This window comes from Lathyrus oleraceus, chromosome 7 (genome assembly GCF_024323335.1).
Source record: "Lathyrus oleraceus cultivar Zhongwan6 chromosome 7, CAAS_Psat_ZW6_1.0, whole genome shotgun sequence".
In the NCBI taxonomy this organism is placed as follows: Eukaryota; Viridiplantae; Streptophyta; class Magnoliopsida; order Fabales; family Fabaceae; genus Lathyrus; species Lathyrus oleraceus.
In genome coordinates, this window is record NC_066585.1 from 455869074 (window position 1) to 455893997 (window position 24924).

At 36.5% G+C, this 24924-nt stretch overlaps 1 protein-coding gene across 3 annotated transcripts; it reads right to left on the minus strand.

Moving 5' to 3' along the window:
- Positions 1-1310: 1310 nt before the first annotated feature.
- Positions 1311-23940, minus strand: LOC127101599 (uncharacterized). 3 transcript variants are annotated; one of them, XR_007794675.1, is made up of 16 exons: positions 23574-23940; positions 18567-23496; positions 18286-18474; positions 14590-14704; positions 13369-14416; positions 12516-12963; positions 9717-9770; positions 6748-9601; positions 6541-6654; positions 6272-6402; positions 5607-5699; positions 5203-5472; positions 4370-5030; positions 3583-3664; positions 3313-3508; positions 1311-3219 (listed from the first exon to the last, which is right to left on the minus strand). XR_007794675.1 is itself a non-coding variant. In XM_051039051.1 (15 exons), the coding sequence occupies exons 1-15, from the start codon at positions 23786-23788 to the stop codon at positions 3409-3411; spliced, it is 11298 nt and encodes a 3765-aa protein (XP_050895008.1). In that variant the 5' UTR covers positions 23789-23940; the 3' UTR covers positions 1311-3408. The 3 variants fall into 3 exon arrangements, 2 of the variants coding, with proteins under 2 accessions (XP_050895008.1, XP_050895007.1); XM_051039051.1 differs by having other exon boundaries at positions 1311-3508; positions 3589-3664; XM_051039050.1 differs by having other exon boundaries at positions 1311-3508.
- Between the last annotated feature and the right edge of the window lie 984 nt (positions 23941-24924).

Below are 24924 nucleotides of genomic sequence, written 5' to 3' on the forward strand. Positions count from 1 at the left end.
CGAAGATATGTACTTGTACGACCCATGCCAGATGACTTACACACCTGACACCTCAACATCAAACCCCTAACAACAGTGTCAGACCGGATACACACAACCCCTTGTCCGTCAAACGTTTCGTTCAACCAACACACAAACATACAACCAAAACATTCCATACACCCAACCCCAATACCAAGAGCATACCCCATACCACCACCAACAAATTGACCATCGACATGAGACACAACATCGCTTCGCACCCACCCCATCACCCTACCAAAGTCGCCTAAGCCAGAACACCCAACGATCATTCAACACCAACCGCCCCTCCTCCTGCCGTAGCCAAGAAGCCCAAACCTCACAAAACCAAAACATCCAACAACCATATCTCTACCAAACACCCCAACAACCTTTCCAACCTTTCCTCGACGCATCGTTCACACCCATGTCTCCCTTCAACCGTCCCGGTCGCCCATCAATGAGTCAACCACATCTCAACTTCTCTAGCATGCGTCATGAGCTCAGCTACGGCGATACACCATCAATGCATACTGAAGTCTATGTCGACTTGTCTTACTACCTCAACAGACCTTCTCCTGTAGTTGGTAGTGACGCTCCTGGCCCCTCAGATGCTCAAACACCGGTATCGAATCATCAACGTGGGTTAGGGCCACAGGTTAGGGTAGCTAGAGGATGTGGGACCGGAGATCGGTTACGTGATCCCGGTCATCACCATTATGTTTCTTTGTGTAAACGGCAAATTTTATTAATATTAATTGGTCCTATATCAAATTTATCTATCACGTATACCATTTACAAAAAAAAATTGCATTTTAGGAGGAGTCTCCAATTGAATTGGCGCCTCCTCTTAAACCCTACACAGGGGCGTCAATTGGATTGGCTAGGGCAGGTAATTGGCGCCTCCATTTAATTTTTAAGAGGAGTCTCCAATTTAATTGGCGACTCCTCTTAAAAGTTGGGTAGTTTGGGAAATTTTTTTAAACCAGAGATATTTTGGGAATTTCCTTGAAAAAGTGGGTTATTTTTGTAAAAAAAATTCTAAAAAATCTAACATATACTCAGATTTACTATTAGACCGACGTTATTTTCTAGAAGTTTGTCCACTTTCGAATTTTCTAATATTATTTCACACTCATGTTTTAATGAATACTAGTATGACAGAACTATCAATTTATTTATTTTATTCTATAAATCCAGTTTACCGTGTCTCTTTCTTCTTAACTCTCTTAGCCAAAATCAATAATGCATGAATTAAAACATGGATTAATCTCGCTTTCCTGACAAGTAGATAACTATAAATAACTGACTAAAGGTTAAATATGTGATCCAAGTTATAAACAAACAACTCTTATACAATTGATCGATGTAAATTTGTACATATATTTTTCAACAAACATAGGTAGGTGGTTGGGATTTTATTTAGTGCACACCAAAAAAAAAAGAGATCTTGTTGACCAAACTCAAGGAACAATATATACAACACATAATTTATCATGGTTAATAAACACTAGAAATATTTGAATTAGTAGTATAAGGTAGCATGAAGTGGAACACTTCATCTCTTCATTCAATTCTATATCACACCATGTTCTTTTTTATTCAAGGGTTAAAACACTCAACAAGCATGGAAAGTGAAGCCTCAGAAAATAGCAACCTAGGCTTGAAAAACTGGACGGTTGAAGCCAATATCCCAGTTGAAGTGGTGTTCTTTGGCTGGCTAGTTTCATGTTGAGTGGAGGCAGTAGAATGAATACTCTGAATTTGAAGCTTTTCCTTTTCCCTCAGTTTGGACATCTCGTTTGTCCATATATCCACAAGTCCAGACATCACTACTATAAAAGCCAAAAGCACTAAAGATTAGTAAGACTCACAATAAGGTATGGAGAGACACTTATAGTGGAGTAGATGTTTGCTTTGAATATGTTTGGAGTGGAGTGTCATATAAATATATGATAGGGATAAGGAAATCATTCGGTTAAGTAATAAAATATATAACTTAATTGGTTATGCTGAAATACTGACAAAAGCTTGTGCTAAGGTTATCTTGTATATGCAAAAAACCACTAGCTATACCGTGGTATCAGATTAATGTTATTGACCAACCGCGGTTTCAGGTTAAAGTATCTACTATATGCAAAACCACTGCTAATGATACCGTGGAACTATCAAGTTAATAGTTTAAATAAACTTGTGCCAACCATATAAAAGTTGAAATTATTGAATTGATTTAACCTTAGCAAATATCTGTTGGCTCAATCAGATTGCGTACGAGGTTTGCGTTAACAGACTATATGTCACATCTATTGCCACGTGCTACCTCCCTCCCAAGTGGCACGATCTGCTGTAGGTGTGGGGCAGAGATAACTATGGTGATCAGACTATCCTTATCTTTAGAATATGATCCTCATTGAGAGCAGCATACTTTAGAATATGATCCTCATTGAGAGCAGCATACTAGCTTCTTTGTAGAGATATTGCGATAAGAACCTAATATCTTTTCAATTTAATATTTCCAAGATATACAACATAACACTTTCTTATTTCTTATTGGTTTGAGCAAGTACCATACAAGTTCCTATCTTCTATAGAGGAAGAGTTGCACAAAAGGGCACTAAAATGATAAAAAAGACCTGATAAGTTACTATACAAACAGTTCAGATAACAACCACAAGCCCAATCTTGGGTAGGATTGAATACATCCCATTACATGATAAAGGAAAGCGCAGTTGATAATTTGACATGTATCTTCTATATACAAATATTGCATAGATATGTGCAAATAATGCTTGACTTCAATTTTGCAGAAATGTAATGCTCCAGCCAAAATAATAACTGGATAACCCACAGCCCGACTGCTAGCATTCAACGTCTTTTCATTAGAAAGAGCATAGGATTCAAAACATACTCCTCGATGAATATGGCAGTGGAAGCTAGAGATGTTCAAAGCTGCAGTACATTTGTTTACATCCGAAGAGAAGACACAAGTTTTTTACACCTCCCAGTAGACCATCAGTGAGCCTTGGACTTCTTTGCAGCATGGTGTGGGATGGCGGATGCAAACCCACATGCATGGTGTGAAATAATAACTCTGCCAGGACAAATGCTGGAATCAAGGGGATCGCAGAACCTAAACAGAACACAATTTGATTCCTGCCATACATAGATTACTGATTGGGACCACTGGTTGACTTCACGATATGGCCAGACTAATGGGACCTGCAAAAATATGAGTGGTAGCTTCCTTATCACAAGGAAATAATCGCTTCCTTATCACAAGGAAATAATCGCTTCAGAGGTCCTACTCTTCACCTTGATCAACTGACAATGCCCAAGATCAGTTCTTGCATGATATTGGGAATAAGACTTCAGTGTAAAATGTTCAAGTATGAGAAACCTCTTGAAACCTCAAATCCATGGTGTCCAACCTTCGTACATGTTGCAAAGATTATCTGCACTAGTAGCTTGCTTTAGTAGATAATCCACTTGCTCTGCAATGCTAATTTCTCTGAAATTCAAAGAAAATTTTGGTATCAGACAAAAAATTCAGCAGAAGATTGAGTTCCAAAAAGAGCTATATACCTATACCTGCGATCAGAAATATCTCGACCATCAATTTTCATCTCAACGCGCCTCAATACTGACAAGGCATAAGCATTTTTGCCTACAGATAAGTGCAAACACAAACGGGCATATCAATTTTATTTCCAGGCAACTTTCAATCACATAAGATATTATGAAGTCAAATGGACATAAATAATATGAGATGGGTGTAAACAATGCCACCAACCAATTCCAAAAGTACAATGCAGTCTTAAATAAAGAAACAAAAGAAAAAATAAATCATAAAAGCCAGTCCTCTTTACATTTAAAATAAAAGAAAACACCACAAGATAAAATTGAGTGTTGACTTTGGAAAAATTCTCTAAGATATAGCTTATTACATCTCCTGACTTGATTAGCTCCTCTTATACAGGATAATTCAGAAATCTTCATATTAAAACCTAGCATAAGTTGTTCAAGTCCTTTAGAGTGATACGTCTTTTCTTTTAATTTGGTATAGGTAATAAAGGTAATATAGATTTTACAACGTTCTTATTCTTTTACCGGTTCAAAATGAAATCCGAAATAATTATTTTACTAATGTGAGATTCTTTTGGTCTTAAACCTCCGGTTCCCTAGGGGAGAATGCCCTGATAATTGGAGTACAGCCAGGAGGTAAATAAAGTCTGGCCAAAGAATTTTCTAGCCAGATTTGAACTTGGATCCTCTCAAACGATTTTAAGTCTAATCACCTGTTATTAATGTGAGATTTAAATCAAATGAAATGTGAAAAGAAATAAATAGTTGAAAAAAGACTTTTCTATACCCCTTCCTATTCGAGTACTGGTATTGATGTCAGCATCGGGAGTTTCTCGGTGTTCTGTGCCATTCTTAGCTTTATTTGTAGAAAGTAGATCATCTTTACCATCAAATTTGTCTAAGTTCTCAGTTGATGGATTATGCGAGACAGCAGAGCTGGCAACAGATTTATGACTGGGAAAAGGTGTAGCATTGGGAAGTTCGGTGGCCTCGTAAGTTAACTTCACAGAATCAGCACTGTTGAGATCAGCTTCCAGAGGAAAAGATTTTGGCACCTCAAAAAGTGAGATTTCTTCAACATCAGTTTGAGACAAGGAAGTGGTATGTAAATCACTGGTAGGGTTTCTGCCACTAGACACCTGTGAAAGCATATCTGTATTTTCTGCTGAATCATTCAAGCTATCAGAAAGACTAACTTCAGCAGATGTAATATCAGATCCTGAGCTGCTACAGAAGCTGCTATCTGGTGGTGATATCCATCCCTTTTCTTCCAAAGAAAGTCGAGAAAAGCCAATAATATCTTCTGTCTTATCATCATCAGACCTTGAGAGACTCTCCCCTCCTTCTTTACCATCAAACTCAACAGCATCACCTCCACCAGCATCTGATGTGGACAAAGCAATATCCTGTGATTTTACTTCCTGACTTTCTCCTATTCCTTCAAGAGCCTGAAACAAAGAGCATGGATCTATATTTTTTCTTTCAAAATATGAAAAGTAAAAAAGTACTTGCACAACTTTTTTGTGCGGATTTCTTAAATAAATTTGTATACACGCGCACACATATATATGTATAAAAGAGAAACAAGTAACCAAAAACATCTTGAAACTTTCACATTACTTTGTGCAGATTCCCAGCATGGAGATTAGCTGTTCTTGCTAGCCTGGTTAACAGCAAATAAAGTCCCTTCACAGCTGATGTTAGAGATGGCACCAAGGGCTTAAAGTTCTGACAAGAATCCCTGATCCTTAAACAGTATGATTGATATATAGCTTGTCCATGGATGTGTGATATTTCCTTCTTGGTCTCACTTTCCCTAGCTATAGCATCAGCCATAGCAGCTGCATCCTTAGACAACACGGATTCAAGTGGAAAAAGGATGGCATTCACCTATCAAAAACATAAAACCACCAAAATATAATTTTCCTTTAGGAAGAAGTTCGATACCAGGAAATATAGAATGAACAGTTATAGCCAAAGCCTGACTGTTATATTTATAAAGCTACAAAAGGGATGAGAAAAACCTCTGAAAGATTTTCCATGAGAGAAAGGTGGATTGAAGCTGCCTCTTTCCCCAAATTGTAAACATCGTGTACATCTTCAGTTATTGCTAAAACCTACAAAAAGAAAGCAACTTTATGTAAGAAACACTTGATGGAATGCAGACCTAAGGTGATTAAAGGAATGCAGACCTAAGTAACTAATCTGTTCAATTTTTATGTATTGTTGCAAGCTACATGTGACAGTAATAATCCTTTTATTGATCGGGGTCAATTTTCGTATTAGTAAACCTGATCCTTTTAACAAATCGGGATTATTTGGTGGGAAGGGGCTTTGTAATTTACCATTACATGGTTAACAGGTAAGGGTTGCAGAACTATAAGATTTTGAAACAAGCAATTACACTAATATTCGAAACTCAAAATGCTATATTAGACCGAGTGGTTAACTTGAACTTGTTAAGAGTAAAATGTGGAAGAGGATATGCAATGCATAATATCAATAACCAAAAGGCCTCCCTCCAGCTACATAGAAATTAGCAGCTCGGAAATTATAATTAGAATCATATAAACAATACATGTTATTGGAGATCAATAGACATCAAATTCTATAAACCAAATAAGAAAATTAGTTCAGAATTATAATCCACAGTAATACAAGGCAACATCAAATACTTTAAAAACTGCACCTCTTCAAGCATAGAACCACACTCAGAAGTTAAAGCAGTATGCATCCTTGAAACCAGAGCAAAAGCAGACAAAGCAACACTTGCCTCATACGCACAATCCCTCATTGAAAGAACTGTGCTTTGTAAGTCACCTAAATAAAGGTAAAGAACATATTAAATCAACTTATGAAGTGACAATGCCGCTACATCCAAAAATCAAATAAAGCGTGCATATGGATGTATGAACATCAATGTCCAAATACCCAGCAACCAGGATCAGTGAGATCTACCAGAAGCTGATTTTGCTTTCAGAGAGGCAATGTCGAGTTCGTTGGCTGCAGCATATAACTCATTGGAAGCAGCTTCAACAGTGCATTGAGCAAGCTTCCACTCCTGTTCGGTACCTATTACAAGAACACGAGTGTAATGTTCAATTTCACACAGGAGTTTAATTGGAGTGAAGAGATGTCAACTATAGAGGAATATAAAAAACTCACGTGTATAAGAATGGAGAGTAACATCCAATCTTGTTAATGAATTCAAGTACAGTTGCTGCCATGTATTTCCATCAACACCACTCCTAAAGGGATATGGTTGCCCTGGTATAAGCAAATACCCATCTCTTGATGCTTCAAACTCTAATACTGACATGCATAACTTCACAATGTCTGATGCTTTTTCTCTAGATTCCCATAAAATCGCCTTCCGTTTCTTAATATGTTCATGGAACTCGGGAGGAATTCCGGAATTTTTAGTTGAGGTATTTCCAGAACTACTTGAACTTGGGCCCCCGCAAGCCCAACCCATTGCTCTCTCAAGCTGTCCTTCAGCTATAAGAGAAGGTTGTTCGCAAGACTGGAGGCTATCCAATGACGATGTGATTTTTGAAATAGCAGATTGTAAATTTTCCAATAACTTAGATCTGCTGAGGTTTAAAATGATTGGATACAAGCTGTCATCAGTATCAAGATACTTCTCATATGTGATTCTCCTGTTATATGATGGGTTCAAACTAACATCATGCATCCATTCCATCTGAACTACCTCAAGGGTAGTTTTTCGAAGAGCTTCTTTCAACTCACTCACTTGTCTTTTCATGAGAGAAGCTGCTGACTTTGCTGCTCTAGCCGTTTCATGTGCATTACAATATTCTTCAAGCATATGTAAAACCTTCTTCACTGCCCCGTCTTTTTTCACCTGATCTAAAGCAAGTTCCTTTGATGAATCTGTTAACTGTTGCAAGTTCTCCTTTTCTCTATCTAAAGAGGCCAACAAACTAGGGGCAACTCTTTCTTCCAAATAGTGACTAATGTGTTTTTGAAGTTGGATTTCAAGCTTTTTCTTCATAAAATTGAGTGACTGGTCAAAGCCTAGATTTTGCTCGACTGACGAAGCTACATCATGTATGCATGCATCAACAAAAGAATCTATAACACCTACCTTCCAAATAAAAAAAGAATGGTCATCCAATAATCCTCCAACTTTCCAGACATACTCAGAAATGGAATTCCCAGAATTTATAAAATCCGCAAGAGTATGAAATTTACTTGAGGGGATCCCAACAGAACCATCAGCGGGAGACAGCATAATATCACAGGATTCTAGTTCTAAGAAAGGCTTAACAAGTGCAGCCAATAGTGCTTTACTTCTCAAAATATGTAGTTCACTTTCTTCTTCCACACCAACTAGAGATTGAAATTGACTATTCACCGAAACCAGGGAATTTTTAATATCAGCTTCTCTCTTTAAAAGTGAAGAAGTCCTTACATCCCTCTGACTCCATGTTTGATGAAGTTCGTCAAGTTGTGCTCTACAAGCTTCTTCTTGAGATGCAAGTTCCTCTGCCTCTTCCCATGAAAGATGATCCCTGCCCTTAACTGCAGCTTCTTCAAGAGCCAGCTGCTGCTCAGTAATAAGACCAACCTTAACAAAATAATTCTGCTCAAGTTCAAACAGTGATGCTCTCTCCATTTCGACCTCCACAACCTGCTCCAGTGCAGTTTCTATAGACCCTCGAACTTGTGAGATCAACCCAAATGCATCCATAACTTCTGATTTTAATGAAACTGCGGACCGTATCACATCGGGCAGAACAAGTTCAGTCATTTGACTAATCAATCCCTTACAGGAAGTCAAAATGGTTTTGAAAATGGAAACCCAATTACTTTCAGAAGAAAACTTTGAATTATCTTTGCTTGTGTCAATAGAATGGATATCATTTCCAATAAAATGCCGTAGGTCATTGACAAACTCTGTCAGGAGATTACATTTTTCTACTTGTTCTTCAAACCATGCAAAAACAGTTCCAGAATCATTCTGCAGCATATTGTATTGATTTCTTCCTCCAGACAAATCACTATATATATTGAGTATTCTATGCTTAACGTCATTATAAAATGAACTTAGAGCAATATTTAGAATTGTTAGTACTTTCTCCCTCTCCTCCTCTAGCTCACCTAAGAGTCTAGTACTGTTTGTCCCATGATATCTAGATTGAAGAGAAGACATTCCACCTTCCCTTTTCAAAAGATCAATGGACTGCATGAATTTCATGAAAGCTGACAAAAGATGGTCCTTAGTTATTGATTCTGACTCTAAGCAAATAGAACTTTCTATTTCAGTACACTCTTTTTCCAATTTTTCTATTTCCATAGCATACTTCTCCACTCTAAAACAAAGATCATCATGACTGCATTTGATGGAATCAGTGCTATCTACATGAAATTTTGCAACAAGTTCAGAAGCCTGCCTTCTGGCAAGAGAGAGAATATCAGATGACATGGCATTGACAGATAATTCAAGAACTTGAGCCCAGCCATGCACCGCACTGGTTGAAAGGTAATTTAATGGTAAGATTCTTTGCAACGCCAAGGAGTATGCTTGCAGAGAATTTATTGCTGAAGTTAGTCCATCATCCAACTCAGCTATGAATTGAGAAACTTCCCTATCTATATCATGACATTGTGCTTGTGTTGGCTCAGGAACAATAGTTAGTGGAACGCCTGCTAAAGTAACTGCAGATGTAAGAGATAAGGTAACTTCCATGTTACTCAGCTTAACATAAGAATTTATTTCTGGGATTAAGTTGCATCGTAAAGCATCAAGAATCCTTCCATGTTGCTCAGCCCAGGTCATTGTCTCCTGAGCTTTCTCAACAACCATAGTCTTTGCTTGAGCGAATTCCCGAGCCTGGATTTCAAATGAAGCCCGGATTTTCTCTGAATTATGGGTTGCTTCACCAACAATTGACTTAGCAGATGTCTCGTGTAATGTAAGGCTCGACCTTTCTTGGTCAGCTCGACAGTATATGGAAGATGCAATCTCGTATTGGTTTAAGGCCTCGGCAAACCTCTGGTACATAGTTCTCAAAGTCAATTCAAATAAAGAAATAATTGATCTGAGAAAAATCTAACCAAAGCTGTGATCTAAATGTAGCCAAAATTCATGGTATTTATTTAATCATTACCTCAAGTACAGATTCAACAGCTGGCAGGCTAGTCAGTAACTGATCATGGTGTTCCTACTCAGATTATGGAAAGAAAAAAATAAGGCTATTAATAATGTTTTATATATTTGGACCAAAAAAAATTATGTTTTATATATCATGAAAGTATTAGAAAATATATAAACACCTAGATAGGTTGAACTACAACAATTTTCACACCCAGGATTCGCTAATGAAGGTTACTACTACAAACAAAGAATTCAAATATGAAAATACATGCATATTTATGTTAAACACACCATGCAAACTATAAAAGAACTATCTCATGCATGGATAACCTTCATTAACTAATGAATCACAAACATTCACGTGGATGCACACATTTGTCTTTAGCACTCAAAAGTCAAAATTATATTTCAACTATGTACATGTTTGCTTTACACTGAGTTTGGTTTTGAAGAAAGAGTGAGGAAAGAATGTGAAGGGAGAGAAAGTGAGTGGAAGGATACATTTTCTATTGTTTGGAACAAATATAAAAGGTGAAGGAAAGAAAATTTTGCATGGCCCCACTCCAAAATCCTTTCTGCAGTAAAATGGACGGAAAGCAGGAGATTTCCCAAAAAATAAAAAAGACACTCAAAATTTCTCCGATCGGGTTGTTCTCATCTTCTTTCTTAAGCCACTCCACTGTTTCAATTTTCATTTTCTACAACTTAACAAATTGCTCTGTAAAGTGCTTTGTAAAGGTACTCTTCTATTCCTTTTCTTTTTCAATTTGGGTACTTTTCATTTTTGTTTAAGGTAGCATGGAATTGTTAAGAAATTGTTCTTTGTGAAATTCATTCACTGTGAGCTTTTTTAGTTGTTTCTTTTTCAATTTATTTTGTGAGTTTACCATTTTATTGTCGGTTGAAAATACAAAATAAATTTTCCCAATTTGTCAATTTACAAGACAATTTTTTTAGGGATTTTTGAATAGCTATTATTTGTGTCTTCTATTGATTCAATGTTTTGATATGCGGAACTTGCTAGTGTGAAATAATCTAGATGTATCATGAAACTACTAAAAGGCAGTGGCATGTTCTGTTAGCGGTTGTTATAGCTATGCCTTCTCTATAGTGTAATCATCTTCTACCTATTGATGATAAAAGATTTAATCTTCTAATATATGTCGTAGACAAAACATATATGGATAGATAAGCATATATAAGTAACTAAAATAGCACATAAATTTCTTAACATAAAATTTTCTAAAAGGCTGGATAATTTTCTAAAGGCCATTCAAGCTATATATAGGATAAGTTAAATGCAGCTCTATGCCAAGAAACCATATACACAAATGATGAAACTTTTAACACCAAATAAATTATTTTGTATATTCAAGGTATTAAACTATCTTGATACAATGAATATATTTATGTGTTTCTGCAAACTTTAGTACATGGTAGTATGCAAACTCAACAATCTTGGAATTTTACTGAAGTTATGATTTGTTTTTATTTTAGAAAATGAAGGTATGATGTTATCAACCTAAATACTTATGTTTTATATTCTTGTTCTTCAATACCAAAACTGACAGATGCATTTGCATTTATATTTAATTGAAATAAAATCGGAAACAAGTGTCCAAACTTAGGCTCTGCTAATAAGATTAGAAGATAATTCTATATTTTCCATTTTTCCTTGTAAGAAGACAGTTTGATAATTTCCTCAATTCTACAAGCCTGTAGTCTTAATATTTTTTTAATTTATATAAATCTGTCATTATTTGACATACAAGTTGGAATTTTCAACTAATGGTATGAGTATTGTGTCTTGCAGAGCTTGGAAATCTTAGAACAATGATTGTGATTGTAGCTCTAAGACAAGTTGCTGAAATAAAATGAGAATTTATGATCTTAAATTGATCAACACAAATGCTTAAGTGAATTGTGTACTGTAAAAGGATTTTAACTTTCAAGTTATGTATGTATATTTGAAAATGAAATATTATTGGACAATGTATATGAATTAGTGACTCAAACTCAATATTTATAGTAGAATGAAGCTGGTTCATGAAGTTTTGGTTCTCCTTGAGAGAGATTGAACATAATAGTAGATATCAATCTAAAAAATAATTAGAATTACATTAGAAGAAAAATAATAATGCAAATTTAATAAAAAGCGGTAATAAGGTATAATAATATTTAACTTATAGAAGAAATTTTGAATAAATTTATTACTTTTAAATATAATATTTAACTTTAAATTTTCAAGTAGAATGTTCATCTAGATTTGAGTTTCTAGTTTATTCATTTTAGTTTCTTTTACTATATTATTTTCATATTTGAGGATATTTCTGTCATTTTAGAAATATATCATTTTCTTTCCTTATACTTTTCATTGAATCATGCAAGGGGAGAGAAAGTTTTAACCTTTCTTTCCTCTCATTTTCTATTCTTCCAAACAGTTAAACATTCTTCTCTCTTGCTACTCACTTTATTTCCTTCTATTTTCTTTCCCTTTACTTTATTTCCTTTCACTTTCTCTTACTAACCAAACACAGTGCTAGTGTTTGCTTCACTTGCACTGTGCTATAGCCTTATTCTCACAAGCATGTAGCTTCATGCCACCGCATGGTCGCACCACATAAAACCTGACTTTCCAAACACAATGAATGCAGCTATCTAATTATGTCAGGCCACATACAAACATACTTCTTTAAGTAGGCATATATATATATATATATATATATATATATATATATATATATATATATATATATATATATATATATATATATATATATATATATATATATATATATTAGTTCAGAAGTACCTGTAAGGGAACACGAATTTCCTGCACTCGAGAAGCAAATAGACTTAAGCTAACAGCCAACTCCATGCCTTTCCTTTCTTCACCACCAATTGCAGCTTCATCATGAAAATCACCCCGTGTCCACTCCACAAGTGGATCCCAGACAAACACTTCTAGTAACATCAAAAGTATGTCTTTGTTCTTTTTTAGAATGCCAATAACTGCCTCACAGTTTTCTCTGAAGCTACCCTCTATTCCAGTCAGCCCTAAAGCTGCTTCAATCATTTGGGTAAGACGGAAAGGAACAATCTCTGGAATTTTAAGTCTTTGTCCCTTGTCAAAACACACATTGTAATCAATATGTACAATATCCCCACCACAAAAATCTATCAGAATGTTGTCTAAATGTCGGTCACCCAGTCCCAGAACATGACCAACCATACTCATTGCAGCAAGGCTTCCAGAATACCTACAGATTGAAAAAAATAAGACAGCCATGAAAATTTACAACAACATAGGGTTTAGAAATACTTCCAAATAAAATAGTCAACAAACAGAATTTTGCATTCGACACCTGATGGTAACTAGAAGATCAAGACAAACTCAGTTAATCATACGAGGAAATAAAGGAACAGAGGTCTAGAATAAGTTAGTATGTGATGAAATAATTGCAAGCCTCCAAAGGGTAGGATGAAAAAAAAAATACTGTTTAAGGTAGTTCTAATCCCATAATATAAAGGGGCAAACCAAAATATATAAATAAATCACCAAAAACTAAATCCACATTTAGATAACAGATTTTAACCATTGATTTTTAAACATAAAAGCAACCACACAATAAATAAGTAAAGGCTTAAATGTTCCGTAAATATACCTTTTCATTTTTGAGCTGAAGGCTTTATATCCTTCACTAGCACACCATAGTTCTTGGTAAAGAAGATGTCTAGGCACCTCCTTCATGAGATCAAGAAGAACTTTATATTTGACTTCATGGGGCCAATCCCTTCGTGATATCACTCTCTTAATGCCTTTCTCTTTAAGTGCAGGTATGATCTTCCCATAAAACATATCACTGGGACGAGGAACGGGTGGAGGAGCTGAAGATTTAGTATTTGCAGTGCCTAATGCCAAAAACTGTGCATGCTGGGCTCGGGTTTGCCAAGATTTAAATACACTGTAAATACTGACTACATTATCCACCCACTGGATTAGGCCAGCCCGACCACTGATTGGAGTCACAGAATAATAGCGAATTCCAAGAGATTTGCTGCATGCCGACGAAGAATGCAAAAAACCATTTATAGCCTGCAGCAATTGCATAATCCTGGCATCAAGGCGCAAATCTTCTCGTCCTTTAAGGAGATATGTATACTTTTGACCATCCGAACCAAGTATACCAAGTTTCTTAGGCTTAGTCTTTGTTGATAAAATAGTGACTTGTTGGAGGAAAGAAGCAATAGTGACAACCCCTTGAAGATCAGTTGCTCTGCCAGAATCAGGTACTTTCATTTGTTTTTCAAGACCTGGCATTGGAACATCTGAAGATGATAACAGAGCTAAGCGTGGTGCAACTTCTTGTACAGAAATTGAAGACTTCCTCTGGTAAGAAGCCAAGGATGCAGCAATACTATCAAAAGGCCGCCATACATCCCCGAGAGCTGAAGAAGATGATGGAGGAGTCTTGAAGGACACAATAGCTGATTTCAATTGGTCTTTATACTCTTCTTGGAACCAAGCTTCATGAGGAGTCTCGGGTTTTCGAGAAGTTGAAGCCAAACGACGTTCTAAAGCCACAACTATTGGAGCCATCATTGCAGAATAACGAGCAGAGTTTATCTTTCTCTTCTCATTGTGACTGAGTGTAGCATTTTCTGCAATTCTTGCAGCCTCCTCTTTAAGAACATTTATTCGCCTCATCACATCTGCAATAAAAAAGAGTTAGCCCCATTTCTCTTCACTAACAGGAAATTCGTAAAATAAAAAGAAACAATGAAATCCATTAATCAAACACTACAAAATAGTCAATAATTCTTTGATGTAGTTCAATAAAAAAAATTCAGTGATTGATGAAATGTTGGAGAATAAGGAAAACAACCTGTGTGAAGATCCTGAAGAGTACCGAGCCATAATTCCTCCCAGAGAACAGTAACATTTCCAAGTTCATTTATCATCAGCTGCACGTCCTGAACCAATCGAGGGTAAAGCTCTCTCTGCATGAAACAAAATCTAATCATCCTATATGCTATTTTAACAAAGTAAGCTAAGGTCAGTATAAAATCAATAACTGCAATTGACATATTAGCCAAACTACTGAGTGTATGATGTGATAAAGATGTCTGGTCAAGCAAATAAGTACCCATCAAGATGCTTAATCAGCTGGAAACATACTGATATCCACTTGTCCCTCTGAAATCTAATTTCACACTAAGTAGTGCATTATTTAATAAGTATGCCGAGTCAACTATGATGTTCAGTGGAACACACTAACACTTCAAACCCATTTGAAGACAACAACGCACACTTGAGATAGAACTGCTACTGCTAGGTTGCTATTGCTACTGTTGATATAGGTTCAGACTTCTGAGCACTTATTTTGGGATGTGAACCTAAACTTATATAACAAATTGAATTGAAGAAAGACTATGCTTAAGATATGAGAAAAGAAGAGTAATGTTATATCTCCAAACACTAAAAAGCCATACATCGTTTAGCGTCTTCAAACCTCTACTGAACAAACAAAATAATTTCAAGTTCAATGCACGGACCTAATAATATCAGAAAGATCAAGAGATAAGAGTTAAAACTATCAACAACAACTCTCCTAAAAACTTAGGCAGTTGCATAAAAGTGCAACTGGTTTTATATTTTTACAGACCCATTCATGCAAGAGCCATTTGGGCTGGAAGCATGTGATATGGACCTCTAAAACTGTTGACTAGGATTAATTGTGTTGATTTGGATTTCTTATTTTATTTACTTTTAATAAGTTAGCATAACAGAATTTTTTTAATTTCAGTGTTTCATTATTTTTAGGATAAGATTTAGGATTAGAACAGGTTGTTCCTATTAAATAGGATATTATCATTAAAATCTAAATGATAGTAAATTTAGGAAAAAGTCGTTATTAACTTAGTCTAATTAGGACTCTTCTTCTACTGTAGGCGTATTTAAAGCCATTATGATTGGGAATAAAGATCATCAATAATTATTATAAAGAAAGACTTGTGAATTCAAGAAGAGACACTATCAAGGATGAGTCCACTTCTGCCTTCACCATAGGTCGAAGGAAAGCTTCTACCACATCTAGGACTGTGTAACACGATCCCAGACAAGGGACTATAACAGCATGATCAGTACATAATCTCCTTATCCCTTTTGCTGAAATTCTTCTTAATTAAGAATGTTGAGAAAGAGACCAGAAAGCAAGTGAGAACTTGCATATCTCAATTACACACAGCATAATATTAAATATAATTATAAATACATTAAATATAGTCACAATAATAAATACAAGGATTTTAAATTTCCATAATAGTTGTAATTAGACATTTATCATATTTACTATAATTCTAACACTCCCCTAAACTGAAGCATACAAATCATATGGACCAAGCTCGTTACATATGCAATCAACCCAGGACCTCTCAAGAAAATAGGGAAGACATTTGCCAATTGGTCCTGTTGAGTGAATATCTATATGATTAGGCTTGTTGATTCTTATCCCTATAATCAAGGGATTAAGTTGTAGATTTGATTGTAATCACTTATTTATAAATATAAAGTGGGCATCAAACTACAATTAAGTAATTATCAATAATATTTAGAGTTACTACTTTCCCTCATCCTTTTATCTAGAATCTCACAACTTCATCAGAAACAGCTATTTTAATGTGTTTGTTTGGTACTCTCAGGGAGTACTAGATTTGAGGTGATTTGCAAGGCATCCGTGATTATAAAAAGTGAATGCCATCTACGAAATATCCCAAACCTCAAATCCTTAAGCAACTATTTGAGCCATATAAGCTTACAAGTAGCCCAAGGTGGATCACATGCTTGATGCTTCGCATACCACTCGAGGAAGTTGGCATAGAATGGCTAGAGGCGCACGAGGATCAGACACTAGCACACTAGTCTCAAAGAAAGTTGCTTATATTTATACAAAAGAGAATAGGAGAGAATCTCTCCCCACAGGTTTCACTTTACAATAGAGAATACTCCATTCACATTACAATATTCAAAAGATACTCACTAACCTTTGTGTTCTTCTATTTATACATATACTCCCTAACTAATCAAAATAACAACTAACTTCTCTAACAACTCATAACTACTTTAACTACTCAAGTTAGCTATTATTCTATGTCCTAACAACTCCATAATTTCATAACTTCTTAGTTATGGCATCCATTCATCGGGATCTATATTAAGGGAATCAAATTTGTAGGAATAACTTTGAGCAGAATAACTAATATTATGCTTAATTACAGTATTGAATTTTATCAATCAAATCGTCGAAGTAAGAGTTCTTACTGAACATATCAATTCTACAAATTTTCATGAAATTACAAAACTAAGTAAATGTCTACCAATTACATGGCTATATAATTCAAGTTTATATGAAAAAAAATTGTGTTTGATCATTAATATAATATGATCATAACTTCTGAAGCACAAACACCTTTGAGATTAGGTGTCTCCTAGTGTCCGACACTCGTCCGACACGAATCTAACAAGTGTACCAAAAAAAAAATTTGCTTCAACACATTATAGACTATCCTTGGACACTTCTATTGGGATTAGAGATAGGTCAAAGTAGTAATGATCAATGAAGGGGTTGAAGACATTAAATTGGAATGCATCAATTTTAACTTTTCAGTATATTTGATAGATAGATGGATGAAAGTGAAAAATTATCATATTTTGTTTTAAAACTTTTTTCTAATGAACCAAATTACACAATTTAGATGGATCTTTTACAGAAAATTTTCATATTTTATTTAATTATAATAATTAAATAAATATATATGTATCATCGTCGGTGTCGGTGTCCTATATTTTTAAAATTAGCAGTGTCGATGTTTTTGTGCTCATGTCCATGTCAGTGCTTCATAGATGATAATCATTGGTTGGATTGGTAAAATTCAATGTTTATAGTGAATTATTAGGCGGAGTAACTCTACTTAAAGTACTCTTGAAGCAACTTAATCCTTCTTCATACATTATTTTTCTACTCAATTAGTGGTCTGTTATTTAGTACTAAATATTGTTACTGTTTTATTCTTATCTTATTATTTGTGTATTATTACTGTTTTTTTCAAAAGTGTATACGGTAATCAAAACGCAAATGTTCTTATTTATTCCTTTAAAGTATTGTTTTGTTGTAGGCTGGGCCTTAAGTGCCCATGCTGTCTTAAACCTTTATGATCTAGTAAGTGATTCATTTTAAACTAACACTAATTCAGTAAAAGAAAAACTAGTTCTCACTAATACAGTGCCGCCTCCTTCTCTTTTCTACCTCCCTCTTCTACCATAGCATGTCCAAAGCTAGAGATTCTATTTTACACCAAAATATGCAGATCTAGCTAGAAAATGCAGATCTTAGCTTGGTTTTCTATATCTGACAAAAAAACAGCAACAAAAAAAAATCATTTCTTTCTATGCAGGTCATGCTAGTAGAATTATTGCATGGTGAGAACTTTAATGCTAATTATCCACATGATGTGAAAGAAAATAATTGTTGTAAAAAAAATATATACAAGCAGCAAAATGCAAAAATAGTTTTTCACATTACCAGACAACCCAGCACATGATGAAGCTCTTCTGAAGGCTTCTCTTCATAAGCATTAACATCAACTAGAGTTGGGTAAACTATAGAACAAGGAGAGTTCTTGGCCAGCATGATCAGTAAACCCTCCAACTGCTTCCGAATCAATTGTTCAGGATGAGAGCTCAAGCGTGCAAACAGTTGAGGAGTAACTTCCTAAAAAAACAATTCAAGCAACCATTCAGCAAACTAGCCTCCCTTTAACACTGAAGGAAGTTAAAGTAAGAGCTCAGGATCTAGCATGCAACCTGCCATGGCAACAAAGGAACAACCAAAAGAGAAGATGCAAGCTTATCTTTCAGTTCCACGCCATAATTGAGAAGTATATGCAATATATACAAAGTAGCCCTCAGAGTGTAGTTGCCAGTTTTTTGCTTGAAAGTGTCATTTTCAGAGCCAGGCATGTGACTATGGCCAAGATGAGAAGAAGAATAAGAAAGATATTGTATGTAACCATGAGCAGCATGTCCAAATAGGGACACTCTTCTTTTCCTCAAAGACCACCAAATATCTACAAAATCATCCAATGTAGGTGCTATGTCAGATTCTCCCAGCCCAAAGTTTGCATTTAACAAACAAACCCTTAATTGAGAAGATACAGTAGCTAAAAGACGTTCTCCACCAGAGGTTTCTGCACCCGGTGCCCCTGCAACGGTTTCAATAATATTTACAACATGTGAAACCAATTTCTGCAGAGGATTGTTAGTACTTGAGTGCTCTGCAGAATCATGCAAAGAGCTTTCTTCTTCCTGTTCATCTCTGAAACCTTCCACATCAATATTGTCCTGAAGAAGACACAAAAACAATGACTTGATTCGTAGAACTTCATCCTTGGTCAATCTGAACCTCTCAGGTAAAATTTCTGGAACAAGTATGGGAGAAAATAAGCAAGAATCCATGGAAGTTTCATTCTGAACAGGGAGAGAGCCTCCAGCTTGCTTAAAGCACCAAGAAGCATAAGAAATCCACGACTTGCCCATGGTGGGGCAAATACGAGAAGACAGTTTTGTTGTTGTTCCAATAATCTCCTCGGTAATAGAACCCAAATTTTGTTTACAGTTTATATTTTTACTATTGCCGTCCTTGCCGATTGAAGTTGATCCAGTCATATCAAAATCTGCTAACATCTTTAGAACAGTACTCTCTAGATTCCAATCTGAATAATCCCGCCTTAGCCAACTAGCGAGTTTCAAGCATGCTTTGGCCTTCAGAATTCTCTCTTCCACATCAAATATTCTAGATGTTGAAGAAATCATAAAAGGACATAAAAAAGACCAAAGGTTTGTGAAAGCATCTTCAAACTTGTTTTCAGCATACTGCAGTAAAATGCTCTCGAATTGCAAATTTAACAGAAGAAGATTGTGATGTTTCTCCTCTGGGCAAGCAGATATGTTATCTTTGATATATTTGTTCAAACGATTTGCCAGCAGTAGATTTTTTTGTTTGCGAGCTAAACTATGCAAATTCATGCAGAATTTAAGAGTAACTGAAGAAGTTGGGGAAATGGTTTGATAAACCCGGAGAACTTTCAGCCATGGATTACAATCTTGACGGATTTTACTAATAGAGAATGGAAATGACTGAAGAGAATTTATTAATGACCGAGGAGGTTGCTCGGCCTTCTCATCAGTTGATTTAAGCTTGTAATCCTCTTCTACGAGGAAAATGCAGTGCAACTGAATAGCAAGAGGTGTTGCTTCAGCTAACCCATCAAGTGGCAAAACAGAAAGTGGTTCCTCCAACATTGACCTTGCTTTCTGCAAGTCATGAAGCACCTTATCATTTTTCCCTTCCTTCAGGAAGAGCAACGATTGAAGTAGCATTTGCTCGCTCCGTTGCAAGGCTAATTTTGGATCGAGGGTAAGCTCACTATTACTTTTAGGTGTCAAATCAAGGTATGACCAAGCAGCCTGATAATCACCCTCATCGAAACGTGCCAATGCATGGATTGCATTAACTTCATTGCCTGCCATTGTCAGAGCACCCGAATAACTTCTACCAGTGTACTTAGCACGAAGCAATTGCAGTTCTAATAGCCAGGTTTCAAGAGATCTCCAATCAGATACAGCAGCATAACTCTCAATTACACGTGCTATAACAAACTGTATACCATCAGAGCCCAGGGAACTGAGGGACTCTTCAGTCTGTAGCAAGTGAGTAAAGTGAGCTGCAGCATTTTCATACTCGCCTCTTGCCTGATATACAAGCCCACTTATCCATGAAAGGGGCCCAACAGTTCTACACTCATTGGCGGACTGGTTTTCGTCCCCGAGTAAGCAGGAGAATGTAACTGAAACCCATTTTTGTAGACCAATCAAAGAATCTGGTTCAGCACTCTTGCAAAGAGCTAGTGAAATATGTCTTAAAACTTTCAAGACATCTCCTTTATTTCTTCCTCTGATACTGTGGAGGTTGTCAGTTACCTGAGCCCTTGGCTTTTCCTTCAAACTTGACACAGAAAGATTCTTGAGGTCCTGCAAACGTAGTGTGCAGTATTGAATAACAGCATCATTGCAATGTAGAGCCAATCCAGCATTCATCATTGGTTCACATATACGAGAAAACCAATCCTCACAAACTTTTTTATTTGCGCGAAAGAATACAGAACTCTGACGGGTAGCAGATGGTAAAATGACAGAACCCTCATATGCATTGTATACATTTTTCTTTAAAGCCTCAACAAAATCCAACAGTAATCTCATTGGTAAAAGGTGAGCACCAGACGACCCTATCATGCTTAAGTTCCCATCATTTTGTTCATTATCAAGTTGCAAAAGGTGTGCCACGTCCAACAGCATGCGCTCCAGAGCAGCAAATGTTTGGGTAGGCCCACCAAGGTTCGTCCGTAGACGTGTAGAAATACAGTATCGAGCTGCTTCATGTACAGCCCACCAGGCACCAGCAATATTATTGATAGAACATATTCTTTCAAGTATACCTTCATCCACTTGTATATCCAACCACGGAAAATTAGCACCAAAGTTTCCTGTTTCTTCAGGCTGGTTTAAAATAGCATCCTTTGACCTCTGGCAACTATGAATGAGACGATGGATCCAAGAAGAAAGAGGCGCCTTCCATCTTTGTGAAATGTAACTTAAGATTGACACTAGGTGTTGCGATTGCAGCTGTGGTGGCATCTGCTTCAGAGCAAATAATTGCGTCCAGTGCATCTTGGTAGTGTCGCCAAACCCGGGATCAACAGGTCTAAATCTCCCATAATCATAGAGACCACATGTATATACAGTAGTTGGCAAAATAAGAGCAAGTAGTCTCACATATGCATCTTGTATCTCTGTTGATGGATCCCCAAGTTTCTCCAGTATCACTTCAGCTAAGGGATATAAGCATACCGGGTGTAAAAGCTTTGCTTGTACAAACATCTCCAAGGTTATTGCAACATTTGATCTTACTTCTGGTTCCCTCTCAAAAGTACCACTTAAAAGTGAGAAAACCAAGCTCATGACTACACCAGCATTTCCGGATGCTTCATAAGAGAAGCCTTTTGTTCTTGAGATCTTATTAACATTCTCACACAACTTTTGTCCCCAGTCAAGAGCTGCCATTTTGATTGCCAGAGGAGAAGAAACGTGAAGGGCCTTTACAAGGAGTTTGCTGTATTTTTCCAAATTCTCAGTAATCGCGGCAGAAAGCCCATTACTGAATTGATAGTCATCATCCTCCTTTTCAGTTTGAAATTCAACACTATCATGATTATGTTCTTTTAGGGAACACTTAATTAAGAACTCAACTGAATTTAGCCTCTCCAATGTCTTGACAGCAGCGAACTGCAACACCATGAAGGCCTGAATAGGCAACTCAAAAGGATTCATCTTTTCTGTGATAAAGGACACCAACTTTTCCACCCTCCTAAGATACAATTTAGTTGTTTGTGTGTGGCCAATCAAACTGCTATCCCCAGCCATGGAAACACATGCTAATAGAACTTTCAAATCAAATTTGATCAGCGCAAACAATTCAAGTCTTGAAAACGTTTTAGAATCTATATCAAAAGTGAACTGGTCTGAATCTGCGGTATCATTTCCAATCTCACTCTTCAACAGCTCCAGTTCTTCAATCAATAGGGTGACAGCTTCGTCGACAACCTCTGCATTCCCATGCTGAAGTAAGAAAACATAAGTAGCCGCAGAACTTCCCGTCACCATATGATTTGGATGCAATCGCAGCAGAGAAACCGGTGCAACAAACTGCAACAATTTCCGCACAGACGACGGGAGAAGGCCATGTTTTTGCAAGGATAATAATTGGAGATTAGTTTTCAAAACACCATGAACTTGAACAGAGCTAATCTTCCCAAACCCAGTCTGATATTCCAAGCTCTGAAACAATATATCAAGTGCAGGAGAATAAAAACTCGAAAACTGTTCGCGCAATATCTCAGCTAAGAGAGTCAAACACTTCCAAGAATCTTCAATCCACTCAGACCATCCGAATTTCTGCCCAATCAAAGGCAAGCACCTGAGCAATCGAGGAAGCAACCCACTGAGAGGCTCAATTATCTGTTCAAGCATATTCATTTCCAACAAACCTGAAGCAGTTGACTGCAGAATTGTCGAAAAACAAGAAAGCAAAGCCAAAAGCCGACGAAACTGCGGCGGTGTTCCAGGAGTCCCTTCATGAAGCAAAGCCTCCATATCCCCCAAGAACTTAGTAATCAACCTCAAAGACATCGTCAACCCACCAACCCAATGCTTCTGAAACTGCAAAAAACTATCCATAATAACCCTCCTATCCGATTTAACAAGGTCAGGCATTAAAGCCCAACCTAAAAGAAGATCAACAATATCATGAAAATGAGGCTGAAAACACCTCGGAAACTTCAGCGATATCAACGTTATAACACCGAGAAGAGTATGAAGTAAAGCTAAGGAAGTTCTATCATCCTCTAGAAGCACCTGACACGCTTTGAGAATAGGTAAAGCATACCTTTCGGTTCCACCTACATTGAGAAACTCGCGAAGACCGTGAAGCGCGAGTTCCGTAGCGTCAACAATAGTAGTAACGTTGCTAAGTAACGGTAACGCCCAACCGATAAAACGATCAACCAAATTACTGAGTATGCCATGGTTCTGTCTACCGTTAGAAGGAACGGGAATTGAACAGATAACGCCGCAGAGTGCACCGTGTGCTGTAACCGCCGCTTGACGAACGTCGAACGATCTGCGAAGAAATTTAGCAAAAATGAAATCGATAATGACAATGAATTAAAATTTTAAAAGAGGAGGAAATTAGGTTACTTGTCGGAGAGGAGTTGGGAGAGGCCTTGGGCAAGAAAAGTGGCGGAGTGAGTGATGAGGAGGGAGTTGTGAGGGTGGAGGATGGCACGGTGGAGGGAATTGATTGCGGAGAGGCGAGAAGAGGGGTCGTCGTCGGGAGTATCGGCTTTTTGGTTGGGAAGAGCGACGGAGAGAAGTGCTGCTAGCTGTTGTTGTTGTTGCTGTAGACCTTGCATCGCTCATTTCCTTACTATTCCTCACTCACTGCCACTGCTATGCTCTTTTGTTGCCGCGGAAGTCAGTGTGGTCTTTCAGCTCGGTAAACCCCAGGACAGATACTTTTCTGTTAGTAACTATGACTCCTTTGGATACTTTTTTTTCTTTCCCTATACGGTATTAAATTGGAAAATTCTTGGTTTTTAATTCAAAATAAATTTAAAAACCAGTAAGATAATGTGCACCCGTCAGGATTCACATTACAAGCGCGATATATAATTGGTCAGTTTTGAATAAAATAATTTTAAGATCCATTAATTTTTATATAATCAATTATATGTATGAAATATATAGTTATTTATCTTAACTAAATGTTCATAAAGCAACACGATATTTGTATTGAAACATCAAAGAAAAAGAAAAAATTGTTTAGCAATTAAGTTAGTGCTTATAAAATCTCTTTGAACACTATGTTGGTAGTAGTCGTACATGATTCATTTTCCTTGTTGTGTATTAGTATTTTCAAATCATTCTTGCTCTTTATTTTTGAAAGTGTCATATACAATTGACAATGATTAAAAATATGAGTAGGCAAATATAGTCCAACATTATCAAATGATTGATCTTGAGATTTATTGATTGTCATTGTGTATGACACAATGATCAGAAATTATCTTCTAATCAATTAAAATGGACATGGTGATTCAGAAGGTAACATAGACATTCAAGGAATATAAATTATGTCACCAATGTTTAGGGATGGACAACGGGCCGGGCCGGGCGGTTTCGGGCCCAAAACCCTCACCCAGTCCAACCCACGGTTCATATATGAAGGCCCATTTCCGCCCAATATCTACACGGTTTGGACGGGTTCGGTTTGTGCGGATTGCGGGTTAGTTTAAGCGGTTTATTCGGGTTATTAGGTTGATTCATTTTAAGCCCAATGACACATTTTGAGTATTTGTTCAGAAACTAAAATTATTCTTATCATATTAAAATTAATAATAAGCCAAAACTCAGATTGGACATTTTAAAGATGATACAAGGAAGAATACTCCTGGAAATAGGTTTGGTATTGGGGGTCTAAAATAAGAATCTCTGAAATACAATTTTTTAAATCATTTTTTATTAGATAAACTCTAATGAGTTTACATTA

Bases quoted from the DNA above. Each gene is read 5' to 3' on its own strand.
- LOC127101599 (XM_051039050.1), bottom strand. From the start codon at position 23,788: ATGCAAGGTCTACAGCAACAACAACAACAGCTAGCAGCACTTCTCTCC. The intron at 23,497-23,573 runs GTAACCTAATTT...ATTTCTTCGCAG, and splicing joins TCCCAACTCCTCTCCGACAA to ATCGTTCGACGTTCGTCAAG. The intron at 9,602-9,716 runs GTAATGATTAAA...ACTATGTACCAG, and splicing joins CTGTTGAATCTGTACTTGAG to AGGTTTGCCGAGGCCTTAAA.